This window comes from Dermacentor variabilis, unplaced genomic scaffold (genome assembly GCF_050947875.1).
Source record: "Dermacentor variabilis isolate Ectoservices unplaced genomic scaffold, ASM5094787v1 scaffold_12, whole genome shotgun sequence".
Taxonomy (NCBI): Eukaryota; Metazoa; Arthropoda; class Arachnida; order Ixodida; family Ixodidae; genus Dermacentor; species Dermacentor variabilis.
The window spans coordinates 2,937,222-2,950,420 of NW_027460280.1; the positions used below are offsets into that span (position 1 = coordinate 2,937,222).

Consider the following 13,199-nt stretch of genomic DNA (forward strand, 5'->3'; position numbering starts at 1 on the left):
GGTAGGGGCGGCTTAAAATTCCGCCGAGCAGTGTGCTGCGATCGGCAGCGATGTGCATATTTAAAACCTTATAATAAATTAACAAGCTTTAACACGCTTTAACGCTTTAAACACGCTTTACACGGAGCACTTAGATGTGTCAATTAATGATCAGAAGGACCTACTCTAACGACTCAATATGTTTGTAGAAAATCGTCAAAAGCGTTTCAGGGTCCCTTTAATACTAGCGCGACGTATTTCCTGTTGCCAGTTTTCGCTGAGTGTCCCCTCTTGTTGACTTTCTTTCTCTATGCGTCGCCTTTTATACACGAGTCATGAAACGTTCCAGAATACCGCATTTACACGAATCTAACGCACACTTTTTTCCCAATAAAAACAGGTGCAAAAACTGCGTGCGCGTTAGAATTGAGTACTACCCTAAACCTGTGTTACTATATCGCCATCGGCACTTCAAAACGGCTGCCTTGCATGCACTTCAAGCCTAGCTGCCCTAGCTTCCTCCATGTGCTGTAGTATGTGTGTTCAGGTTAGTCCACCATCCGTTTTCCCGTTTTCTGCGTTTGCTCTATCAGCATGGAAGTGCAGACTGTGAAGACATGCCGAGTGTTCGTGGTGCAGCAATTAAAAGGAAAGTGATCACATGAGGGGAGATGGGCAAAAATCGGGCCGCATCACGGGCGTTCGGAGTACCCAAAACATGCGTGCAGGACTGGTGGAAACAGGAGAGGTGTTCTACTCCAGCGGCTGCTGCGTAGGCACGGCCGTGCGTCCTCTATCTTGAAAGCGATCTGCGATGGAGACAGTCTACACCTCCGTGGTCTACGTACCTAGGCGCACCTCACTGTGTTCTCGTCGCTTAGTTTACGTTGAAGTGAGAGGTCACATGTAGGTCAATTCACTCGCTCCTGCTACCGCACTTTCTCACTCCAGCATTCTGATAAAGTTTCCACGGTCATTGAGTGAGACATATTCATGCTTGCTTGTGCACGCGTGACCCCATGCTTGTTAATTTAGTTAGTAAGCGAATGTTAAAAAGTTTATACGGCCGATAAAAGTACTATCCTTACTTTTCATATTGCTGTCCACTATTTGCTATCGCAATTAATGCTTTGCCTTTCAGGCGAAACTGCGACCTTATTTATCGCACCTTTAGTGCATTGGGAGTAAATCTTTGTTATTCCAAATGAGAGAAAGTTGTATTTCTGTATGAAATAATGAGGTGCGGATCTTTCTTTTTTTAGGTCACGGCAAATGGGTGCACGTTACAATCAAGGGTGTTTTCCCTCCCCCTTTTCGTAGTCACAGAAAATGGGTGTGCGTTAGGTCTAATCGAGTAAATATGGTAATTGCTGGTGCCCGTGTGTCTTCCAGAAAGTACTACACAATTCATGTCTCGCATATAACCCGATTACACAAGGTTCGGCGACAACGGATAGAACCATCAATATCATTACAGAAACTTTCGTTACATGCAAGCACGTCCTGCGCTGAACTGTAACGTTTACCCTTGTTAGCCAGTGAAAAAGCGGTCACCCGAGAAAGATAAACAAGTGCACGCGTCAATATTTGTTCATGTAGAGATAGACCCAGGGACTGAGGTTATTCGCTGATAACCGTTACAGTCGAACCCGGATATATCGAACCCGCATATTTCGAATTACTGGCTATATCGAACACACAGATTACCCCCTTGAAAATACTATGTAAAAGTATGGGACAATTGTGTAGTATATCGAATTCCATTTTTGTCGGACATTCAATCTATCGAACGCCGCGCCACACCACGCCCCTGGAAGATGCGCTTTTCCCAAAGACATTCGTGTCCGGTCCTCAGGGGAAAACACTTCCGCAGTCAGTCGGAAGGCTCCTCCTCTGCGCATGCGCGGCCGTCGCCTAGCGAGGCGCCCTGCAGAGGCGCCCTACAGGCGCGAGCTCTCTCACTACTCCTGTACCGCCGGCGTGTGCATTGGGCAAGGCCATTGGAGCTCAGCGGAGAGAGAGAGTGCGCGGCATGGAGACATGGCGACATTTCCAAGGCACGTTTCCTGGGGAAAGGAAGAGAGAGTGAGGGTCGGCACGGTCGCTGCCGGAGAGGGCTCAAAAAACGAAGCATAGTGAAGCGGCAGTCGCGCCTTCGACGGCATATTCCACCGATCTTTTTCCCCGCTCTTTTCTTTCTTGTCGTTCCTTCGCAGCCCCGTTGACTGCCGCTCGGACTGCTCCATCTGCGCATCGCGCATTTTCTTGTGCTTACCTGTTTCAACGTGCCGTGTGTATGCGGTCATCTGGTGACCTATGGCATCCGCGGACATAAAAAAAGAGGAAGAATCTCGACTTTGCAAGAGAGTTTGAGGTAATCCGGCGTGTCGAGAACAAGACAAAAGTCCTCCGTGGCAGACGCATTCGGCATTCAGCGGTGTACATTAAGTACGTTGTTAAAAAACAAGCAGGTCATCGAGCTTAAACCAGGTGAGGAAAGTCGCTCAGGAGCGTGTCGTGTGCGCCCTGCTGCTTTTGACAAAGTGGAGAAGGCACTCTATACGTGGTTTCTTGAAATCCGAGCAAAAAATATTCCCGTGGATGGCCCGATGTTAATCGAAAAGGCCAAATGGTTTGCTATGGCTCTTAGCGAAGAGAACTTTTGCGGTGGCACTGGGTGGCTGCAACGGTTTAAAAACCGCCACGGCATTGTAGGAAAGGCCATTTCAGGCTAAAGTGGGGCTGTCAGCAGCCAGGAGATGCAGCAGTGGCTTTCTGAGGAGTGGCCAAAGGTCACTGCGAAGTTTTCGCCTGCAGAAATCTTCAATGCAGACGAAACTGGTCTCTTTTGTCAAATGTTGCCGAATAGGACACTCGCTCTTTGTGGAACCTCATGTCACGGCGGTAAAATGAGCAAAGTGCGTGTGTCGGTGCTGCTTGCAGCCAACATGGACGGCTCGTGCAAGCTACGGCCATTCGTGATCAGGAAGAGCAAGTCACCACGCTGCTTCAAGAACTGTAAACAGCTTCCCATCCGCTACGGCTTTAATAGGAAGGCCTGGTTGACACGTCAACTTTTTGTTGAATAGCTGCAGGCCTGGGACGCTGAGTTGGGCAAGTCAGGCCGCCGAGTTTGCCTTCTGGTAGACAACTGTTCGGCCCATCAAACGACTTGCAAGCTGCAGCACATCGAATTGAAGTTTCTCCCGCCGAACACCACAGCGAGACTGCAGCCCCTCGACCAGGGTATCATAAAGGTATTCAAGGTAGGCTATCGGAAACGACTTATTCAACGGCTCCTCATAAACCTCCGCATGGGAACCGATCTCAAGATTGACCTGCTCGGTGCGATCCAGATGATTACCGGAGCTTGGGGCGACGTGAAGCAGGCCACAGTAACCAACTGTTTCGGCAAGGCAGGCCTTGAAGTGGCCGGAGATGAATTTCCAGAAGCTTTAGATGATGATGAGTGCTTGGAGAACGCGTTTCGCGTCTTGTTCAATTTTTTCGGCGCCGTCCCGTCAGAAGTGACTGTTGATGACTTCATTAACGCTGACAGCGAAGTTCAAGCGGTAGCCGACCTCGCTGATGAGGACATTGTGACCGGAATAGCTGGTGTTCAAGACGGCGATTCCAGCAATGACGAGGACAACTGTGTTTTAGAAGAAACGCATCCGTGCACAGCCACTGAACTGGCGTCGGCGTTCAGCCTGATTCGGTGCTGTTGCGGCGAAATGGAAGGCACTGGGCTCTTGCACTTGGACAGTCTCGAGAAGATTGAGTGTAGTGTTTTCAACTTCATTTCCCAGCAGCCCAAAATTAGTGATTTTTTTCCCGTGAAATAAAGCGCTTTTATATTATGTGCACATGCTATGCGATTCGCGGCTGTTCCAATTGGTAAGTCACAATTTGTTATGATCGCGAGTGCTGTTTTTGGCCTATATCTGTTTATCGAATTTTCGCTATATCAAACAATTCTCTGATCCCCGTCGAATTCGATATATCTGGGTTCGACTGTATCTACATCACTGTGTGCAGCGTGAAGGACCAGGAAAGGTCCAATTTCTCATTACAAAAAATTGCTGACTGGTGCTTCGCTTAGGACATAGCAATAAATGTCAAAAAGACAAAGTGCCTCAAGGTAACCAGAAAATAAGTGCCTCTCTTTGCTTTATTACTAATTAACACAAGCGCCACAACCAAAATATTCGGGCGTCACATTACACAGAATCTAAAATGTGCCGACCACATTGAAACTACATGCATCAAGGCAATTCAAACAATTAGGAATTCCGCACCGGAAATTAAGAATGGCACCACCACAGGTAAAATAGCTTACAAATCTTTAGTAAAGCCTGTTCTTGAATATGCAAGTGTAATCTGGGATCCCAGCCAAGCCTATCTTATTGAAATGCTAGAAAAAGCGCAAGATAAAGCACTCAGGTTTATATACAGCAAGTACTCACGTCATGTCAGTGTAACTGCTTTAAGTGGTTTTGTCCCCTCAGCAGGCTATCACTGCAATGAAGCTTATTTTTTTACTTTATCAAGGAAGCATAAAAATTGACAAGACTACCTGAAGCCACCGTACTGGCATTCTGGTAGAAACAACCAGGACAAGTGTATTCCAACGTTTATCGCAACAGAATGATGGAACAGTCTGCCAAATACTATTGCGAATTCCTCTAATGCTGATGCGTTCGTCTGCAAAGTTGAAATATTTCTTGAATCGTAGCTTGATCAATAATATTGGGTTCATAGTGTACTTGATTTCCAATTATTATTGTATTACCTGTCCGCATTTTTGGGTTTACTTTTCCTCTGTTTCTTTATAAATTGTACTCGTTTTCTGCAATGTACTGATACTTGTACCAACTTCCTGTATCTGTACCCACCTCTTGTATGAGCCTCAGAAGGCTTACAGTATGAATAAATTAAAAAACACAGTTAAATCTCAATATAACAAACTTCAATGTAAAGAAATATACACACGAACTTGGAAGGCATTAGCAATTGCAGCCAGCTAATCCCCACCAGACCCCAACTCTGCTTCAAGCACGTGACCGTCAGTCCAGCCTGTGCACGTGATCTCGTGCCTGATTGCTGATGTGGTCTACTGGTATAAATACTTTAAAGGAGAACTTTCTGTAACGGCTTGCCACCCACCACACCAGCTGGCTAGGCCTAACCAGCTCCACTCAGTCATTAACATAACATTATGTTAGTAACATTATGTTAGTAACATTAGTAACATTATGTTACTGACTGACGTCAGTCAGTAACATAAGTTGCGGTTTGGTTCCAAGGGCAGTATATGGTGACGATAATGGCAATGTTGCCAGGACAACTGCCGTCTAGTAGTGGCTTGGAGGAATTGACCAGCATGCAGGCATGCATACCTTTTTTCAAAATTTTTGTGCCCCAATGTGGGGGTGCAAGCTTTACACGACAGCGGGCCTTACACACGTAAATGCGGTAGGTGCTCTTGCCATCACCATGGCCCCAGAACTGTCCTTTGCAGTCTGCAGCAAACTGGACAGTGAACATAATCAATATGGTTCCCGTTAAAGTGCTGTTCCTTCCTGGCTTGTGAATTTGCAAGGCAGACATTATGTTTGGATGAATGCATTAGGTAGAGTTCTCAAACATTGTTTAGCAAAAAAAGGAGAAATATGTAATGCCTCTCACTGCTGATCCAGTAGTGTCAACTGACCTGGGCAAAGAGGGGCCCCAGGGCTGGGCTGTGCTCCAGAGGCTGCTTGGCTGGGGTACACAGCAGCTGGCGCAGTGAGTCAGGGGGGGGGCTGCTGCTGCTGCTGGCAGCTGCAGCTGCACCATTGCGTCGCTCCAGGGCCAGCTTGTAGACCTTGTTGCGCAGAGTGGAGCGGGGAATACCGTAGATGACAGCAGCGCGGCGTGTGCCCAGTTTGCCACTCTGGATGTCACGCAGGGCTGCCTGAAGCTCGGCCTCTGTGTACGACCGCTTGCCCCCCTCTGGCCGGGCAGGGCGCCTGCACATTATATTTTGGCCTCAAGTTTCTCATACTTGGCCTCAAGGATATAAGGCGTTTGAATACATGCACAACCTGACAAGCTACCTCTTCGGGGCAAAAGGGGGCACGCACACATAAAAACATACACAGAACTGCTTTCAAGAAGGGCACAACAGACTCGCATCTTCTCAACGATTGAGAGCAGGCCACATCTTCCGTTTTGTCAAGGACGTAGACATGCGAGACATACGCCCTTGTGTGTATACGCGAGTCGCGAGAACAAAACCTGGAGACTGCACCTAGGCACTGCAGAGGAGGACGTGCTTTGCTCGTTCGTTCCTAGCCGAGCTGCACTACACAACCATGGATAGATATTCCGGAATAAGCTCTCTCTCTCTCAGCTCGTGGTTTCGTGGTGTAGCAGTCGAAGCACTGTGCTCATGATTAGGAGGTCCTTCATTCGAATTGCATGCTTCATAGGTTTCTTTTAAAGCGAAGCTTTCTTTGCCTCTTCAACTTTCCCAATGCTGCTGCTGCTGTCTTGCACACTGCGTCGGGGTGGGGTGGGGGGTTCAGAGTATGTATATACATGACAGAAGTGAGTCAGAGAGCAAAGACAATGCGAGAAACTCGTTTGGACCCTACTGCGTTGAGTGTGCACAATGCCGAGTGCAGTTCCCTAGGCGTCGTCAGATTAGCCTCTTGACAGCTGTAATTATCAGTTACTAGCCTCAAAAGCATTGCAGAAATGGCCGCCGCTTCCCTTTCTACTAACGCACAGGTCCAGAGGGGACTTAGATAGAACTGTAGAAAGGAGGGATGAGAAGAGGCAGTTGCCATACAAGGGGAGTGACGTGAGAATGCAAGGAATCCCTACTACTACACGACAGCGGTTGTGGGAAAACCGGATATGCTTAAAGTTCAAGGTACGGTATACACATTCCTGTTATTTCTGAAAAATAAACACAATGCAAATATGTCAAGCGGATGAGTTACGCAGGGCGTGCAGAAGCAGAGCCGCATTAACCCTTTGAGGGTCAATGACGTAAATCTACAGCGCCACAAACAAGTCCCAAAATGGTCGATGCCGTATATTTATGGCGCCGTCTGTTTGTTTAAAAAGCGCGCCAATAACCAAACTTTTTCTTTTCTGTCGTGCTGCCACTATGTGGGAATACATGGAATTTTTTTCATGCGCCTCCCTCTTTGTTTTCGTTGCATGGTTTGTTTTAGAACTAGTTTGCTCCCGTGCCTCTATATACTACCTCCGGCGCATTGGTGCGCGGGCAGGCGGCGGTTCGGGTTTTGTTCCGCGGGCGGTGTCGGTCTCATGCACTTGCAAAACTGGTGGCTAACTCATCACTAATCACTCAAAGGGCGACCGCCTCTTTCTCGCTCGTTTAGTGCTCACAGGGGTGCTCATAGGAAGGATGCCGCCGTGCATGCGTTTCCGCTGCTTCTTCTTTTTGACACTAGCAAAAACTAATTGCCTCTGGTTGGCGATAAGATTAAGATTAGCGGAAGTTTGTCACATGTTGCACATTATCGACGGGCACAGAACCACACATATTTCTTGAGTGCGTGCACCTACGCAGCTCGATTACGCTATGGATGTACATATTAGTGTAAGAGCAGGAACATGAGTCTTGCAAAATATTCTCGTGTGTGCATTTTTAAACCTCGAACTATGTGTATAAAAATGCATTAAATTTATAATCCTCATAAGTTCATTTCCTTTTTTATTGTAATTATTCATAAATGAAGAGTACATATATACTAACACAAAATATTTTTTTCTCACCTTACGGTCACTGTAGAAAAATTGCGGTAAATATTTTTCGAAATAAGTCCCTAAGAAAAATTGTAATCTGCAATAAAAGAAATCGACCCTTGGCAGTCGCATATGGCTAAAAAAATCGACCTTCAAAGGGTTAAGTAAAGCATACCGCAGGATCCAGGTGATAATACAAAAGTGGTCGACGGTCAAATCAACACTTCCGTGCCCACCACGGTAGCTTTGCGGCGATGGCATTGCTAGAGGTCGCAAAATGCTAGAGGTCGCGGATCCCGACCGGGCAGTCACATTTCGCTGGGGGCAGAATAGAAGGCGCACATGCTCCAAGATTTTCATCATCATCATCCTATTTTATGTCCACTGCAGAACGAAGGCCTCTCCCTGCGATCTCCAATTACCCCTGTCCTGTGCCAACCAATTCCAATTAGAGCCCGTGAATTTCCTGATTTCATCGCCCCACCTAGTCTTTTGCCATCCTCAACTGTGCTTCCCTTCTCTTCCCACCCATTCGGCAACCCTATGGCCCACAGGTTATCTAACCAGCGCATTACATAATCCTGCCCAGCTCCATGTTTTTCTGTTAATGTCAATTAGAATATCGGCAATACCCTTTTGCCCTCTGATCCAAACCGCTCTCTTTCTGTCTCTTAACGTTATGCCTAGCATTCCTCGTTCCATCGCTGTTTGCGCGGTCCTTAACTTGTTCTTGAGTTTCTTTGTCAACCTCCAAGTTTTGGCCCCATATGTTAGGACTGGTAGAATGCACTGATTGTACACCTTCCTTTTCAATGATAATGGCCGTGTACTGTGCTGCATGTTTCTTAGAACATGGTTCGGGTTCTGCCTTTGTCAGCATAGGGCATATCTTGACCAATTTGCACGGCGCTCTGAAGAGAACATTAACATTGTGCCTTTGCGCAACCTTCTTGAGGTTGTGGGACACCTAGTGCCAATATGGAATCACTTGTAATCTCTTCCTATCAACTGGCTTTTCATTGTTAATGCCCTCCCTTACCTGTCTGATCTTTTGAAGAAGCTTATCATGGAATGCACTAGAAAAGTCGTATATGAGACACCCCTAAGCTGCAACCAGGTTTATATCGGTCAAACCAGACGGTGTTAAACGGCGCATGAGCACAATTGGGCTGTAAAGAACAATGCGGGGGGGCCATCTGGCTGAACAATGTAAGCGTCAAAAATGCCATCCGTATCTTTGCGACACCAGGTTTCTGGCACATTCTAGAGATAGACTAGAAAGAGATATTTGAAGCTTTCTACATTGCAAAGGCCGAGGACACGTGCATTAGCTGCCCATCAGTGGCACTTACCGAAAAAGAGATTGCTTTTCTGATGTGATAGAGAGGTCGTGAAGTCCCGGTGGTACCATTCTTGTCTCTATCTATATAAATCCTGTTTCTTCAAATAAACATTTGGCTGGAAGTTAGCACCTGTCTATCATACATGTTCTTCTTTTAGTCTGCGTCTTTGTAGAGCTCTTTTCTTCAAGTATGTTAAACCAACTCGCCAACATCAAGCTTGTGCTAATAGCTTGACTACTACTTCCAAGCACGCAGTGAATAGCATTGGAGAGATTGTCTCTCCTTGTATGACCGCTTTCTTTATAGGTATCTTCCTACTTGTGTAAAATTATGGTAGCTGCAGAATCTCTGGATATTTTCCAAGATTTTTAAAGGGACACTAAAGGCAAATACAAAGTCAAGCTAAAGTGATAGATTAGTGCATCAGAATCTCTAAGGCGTCCATATTATAGCGAACAGAGCTAAATGCAGGACATGATTAGAGACTCCCCCGGGACATTCAAGCACTTGCACGATGACGAAAGCACTCCTCAGTTAAATTCTGTCACTAGTACTCAACTAGTCGCTGCAAAAAACATCCTCGTATTGTATTATAACATGAAATAAAATGCTACCTGTCCAGTTCCATTTCATGCTCAGAAAAGAGAACTCATTGAAATTCCCGTTGACAACAACGCGGGCGGTCGAAAGATTTTGTTTTCACTTGACTCTGTGTCGCCCACGCTTTCGCGTTTCAATACTTTTATGATCACGTAGTGCTGCACTGGTTTTGCTGGCTCACGAAACTCGCCCAAACTGCAAGTAGCAGAGAATTCAAGTTACATGTGATGCTGCGGAATGCCCGTACGGTCTATGCCACTTGACCAAAAAGCAGCTGCAGCAGCGAATCCGCCGCTCTGCCTTGGCTTGGTGCCGCGGTCTGTCGGGCGCCGTTTTACTCACTGACAGCAGCAAAGGGTAGTAATGGTGTATGCAACGTCACCACTCTCCCAGTTGGGCGGCGGGAGATTTGAATTTCTAAAAAGGTATTCGGACCCTTCAGATACAATTTTCTCGTAAACTAAGTCTTTTCTTGGCACTAAACAAGCATTACAAGGTTTCTGGAATGGTATTTAAACAGTCCACGTCGACTTAGTATTTGCCTTTAGTGTTCCTTTAAGTAAGCGGCCTGTACTCCTTGATTACGTAACGCCTCTATGACTGCTGGTATCTCTACTGAATCAAATGCCTTTTTGTAATCCATGAAAGCCATATAGAGAGGCTGATTGTACTCTGTGGATTTCTTGGTTACCTGATTAATGACATGGATCTAATCCATTCTAGAGTATCCCTTCCTGAAGCCAGCCTGTTCCCTTGGTTGACTAAAGCCCAGCGTTGCCCTTATTATATTGCAAATTATCCTGGTGAATATTTTATATAATATTGGTAGTTGGCAAATGGGCCTATAATTTTTCAATTCTTGAATGTCTCCCTTTTTGTGGATTAGTATAATGAAGCATAACTGCGTTTCGGCCTAGTTGGAATATATTCATTCATTAACAGATGCATTCTTCCAGTTTTCTGGGACCCTTGAAGTCAATAAACATTCGCATAGAGAGCTGCCAGTTTTTCGAGCATAATGTTTCATCTATCTTTGATTAAATCGACTGTTATTCCATCCTCTGCTGCCGCTTTTCCCCGTTTCATGTCTTCCAAGGCCCTTCTGACCACATCGCTAGCTATAGCAGGAGTCTCTGCAACCTGTTCATTACTGCTTCGACTGGAGGTATTGTGGCTCCTCTGGGTATTGTACAGGTCAATATTGAATTCTTCCACTGCGTTTACTATACTTTCAAGATTGCCGATGATATTGCCCTGCTTATCTTTCAGTGCATACACCTTGGTTTGTCCTATGCCAAGTTTCCTTCTCACTGATTTCAGGCTGCATACATTTTTTACGGCTTCTTCAGTCTTTCTGACGTTATAATTTCAAATAGCGCTTATTTTCGCTTTGTTGATCAGTTTTGACAGTTCCGTGAGTTCTATCTTATCTTTTGAATTGGACACTCTCATTCTTTGTCGTTTCTTTATTAGGTTTTGACGTAGTAATTATGCGGAAACCCGCAAGGTGGAGAGAAGCAATGAATAAAGGGAAAACGAGACATCCACCCGTTCGTAGCAATTGCTACAAAGGAAACCCATACGGGTTCCTCGAAAGAAAAGCCTCATAGTTGAAGAAAAATTCGTCCTGGTCCGGGACTCGAACCCGGGACCACCGCCTTTCCGGGGCAGCCGCTCTACCATCTGAGCTAACCAGGCGGCTAGCAGATGGCAGGGCGAAGTCGAATTTGTCGACAACACGAAGCAAAGGCAAGAGTTTGACGTAGTAATTCTGCGGAAACCCGCAAGGTGGAGAGAAGCAATGAATAAAGGGAAAACGAGACATCCACCCGTTCGTAGCAATTGCTACAAAGGAAACCCATACGGGTTCCTCGAAAGAAAGCCTCATAGTTGAAGAAAAATTCGTCCTAATCCGGGACTCGAACCCGGGACCACCGCCTTTCCGGGGCAGCCGCTCTACCATCTGAGCTAACCAGGCGGCTAGCAGATGGCAGGGTGAAGTCGAATTTGTCGCCAACACGAAGCAAAGGCAAGAGTTTGACGTAGTAATTCTGCGGAAACCCGCAAGGTGGAGAGAAGCAATGAACAAAGGGAAAACGAGACATCCACCCGTTCGTAGCAATTGCTACAAAGGAAACCCATCAGATGGTAGAGCGGCTGCCCCGGAAAGGCGGTGGTCCCGGGTTCGAGTCCCGGACCAGGACAAATTTTTCTTCAACTATGAGGCTTTTCTTTCGAGGAACCCGTATGGGTTTCCTTTGTAGCAATTGCTACAAACGAGTGGATGTCTCTTTTTCCCTTTATTCATTGCTTCTCTCCACCTTGCGGGTTTCCGCAGAATTACTACGACAAACTCTTGCCTTTGCTTCGTGTTGTCGACAAATTCGACTTCGCCCTGCCATCTGCTAGCCGCCTGGTTAGCTCAGATGGTAGAGCGGCTGTCCCGGAAAGGCGGTGGTCCCGGGTTCGAGTCCCGGACCAGGACGAATTTTTCTTCAACTATGAGGCCTTTCTTTCGAGGAACCCGTATGGGTTTCCTTTGTAGCAATTGCTACGAACGGGTGGATGTCTCGTTTTCCCTTTATTCATTGCTTCTCTCCACCTTGCGGGTTTCCGCAGAATTACTACGTCAAACTCTTGCCTTTGCTTCGTGTTGTCGACAAATTCGACTTCGCCCTGCCATCTGCTAGCCGCCTGGTTAGCTCAGATGGTAGAGCGGCTGCCCCGGAAAGGCGGTGGTCCCGGGTTCGAGTCCCGGACCAGGACGAATTTTTCTTCAACTATGAGGCTTTTTTCGAGGAACCCGTATGGGTTTCCTTTGTAGCAATTGCTACGAACGGGTGGATGTCTCGTTTTCCCTTTATTCATTCTTTATTAGGTCCTTTCTGGTTGCCTTGGTGCCTTGCCTCCCACTTCAATTGCTGCCTCTGAAGCCCAGCCTAGTTACGGTTTCGTTCATCACCTTTATGTGTGCGTCACAATCAAGGGCGCGTTAGAACCGAGTAAATACGGTACAATTATTTGAAAAAAGACTATCGGCCTAGATTCGAATAAATATGGTATGTATCATGCTGGTTCACCAACCACAGTGATCGCCGAGTTGAGCAGCACTGTCGGCCGCGTACAGGTGGCTAGTGTAGACATATCAGTGATTTCAAGCCTAATAGACTTGAAATGCGTGAAAATGTTACCGGCATATCACAAATACTTGATAGCACCTAGAGCTTAAATGTTTTGGAGTTGCCTTAGGTTGGCCATACGCGAGCATGAGCTTTAACGTTTTAGTTGAAACGCCAAGCAATCACATATTGAGCAGATTTTCCATTTCCTGGCAATACACAGATGCCGGTTCTCTTCGTTGAATTAAAAGCGACACACCTACAATACTTCGCAACACATACACACACCACGGCTGATGATGCTCATCACATGTTTGCGCCCCCAAGAGATATTCCCTCAGATTTAGTTACCGATGCGCCGAAAGGCTACACACTGGTTCCCAGACGACCTTGT

The 13,199-nt window shown here is 46.5% G+C and overlaps 1 protein-coding gene and 1 non-coding gene across 3 annotated transcripts in view; both read right to left on the bottom strand.

Annotated features, from left to right (window-relative positions):
- LOC142565836 (mblk-1-related factor 1-like) overlaps positions 1–13,199 on the bottom strand; it is a 189,202-nt gene that overhangs the window by 92,864 nt on the left and 83,139 nt on the right. For both annotated transcript variants that reach the window (XM_075676380.1, XM_075676379.1), the window contains exon 6: positions 5,693–5,990. In XM_075676380.1, the coding sequence (XP_075532495.1) occupies positions 5,693–5,990 (298 nt within the window). The remainder of the gene's footprint in view (positions 1–5,692; positions 5,991–13,199) is intronic.
- Positions 11,310–11,384, bottom strand: TRNAS-GGA (transfer RNA serine (anticodon GGA)). Its single transcript has one exon. It is a non-coding gene; the product is annotated as a tRNA-Ser (tRNA).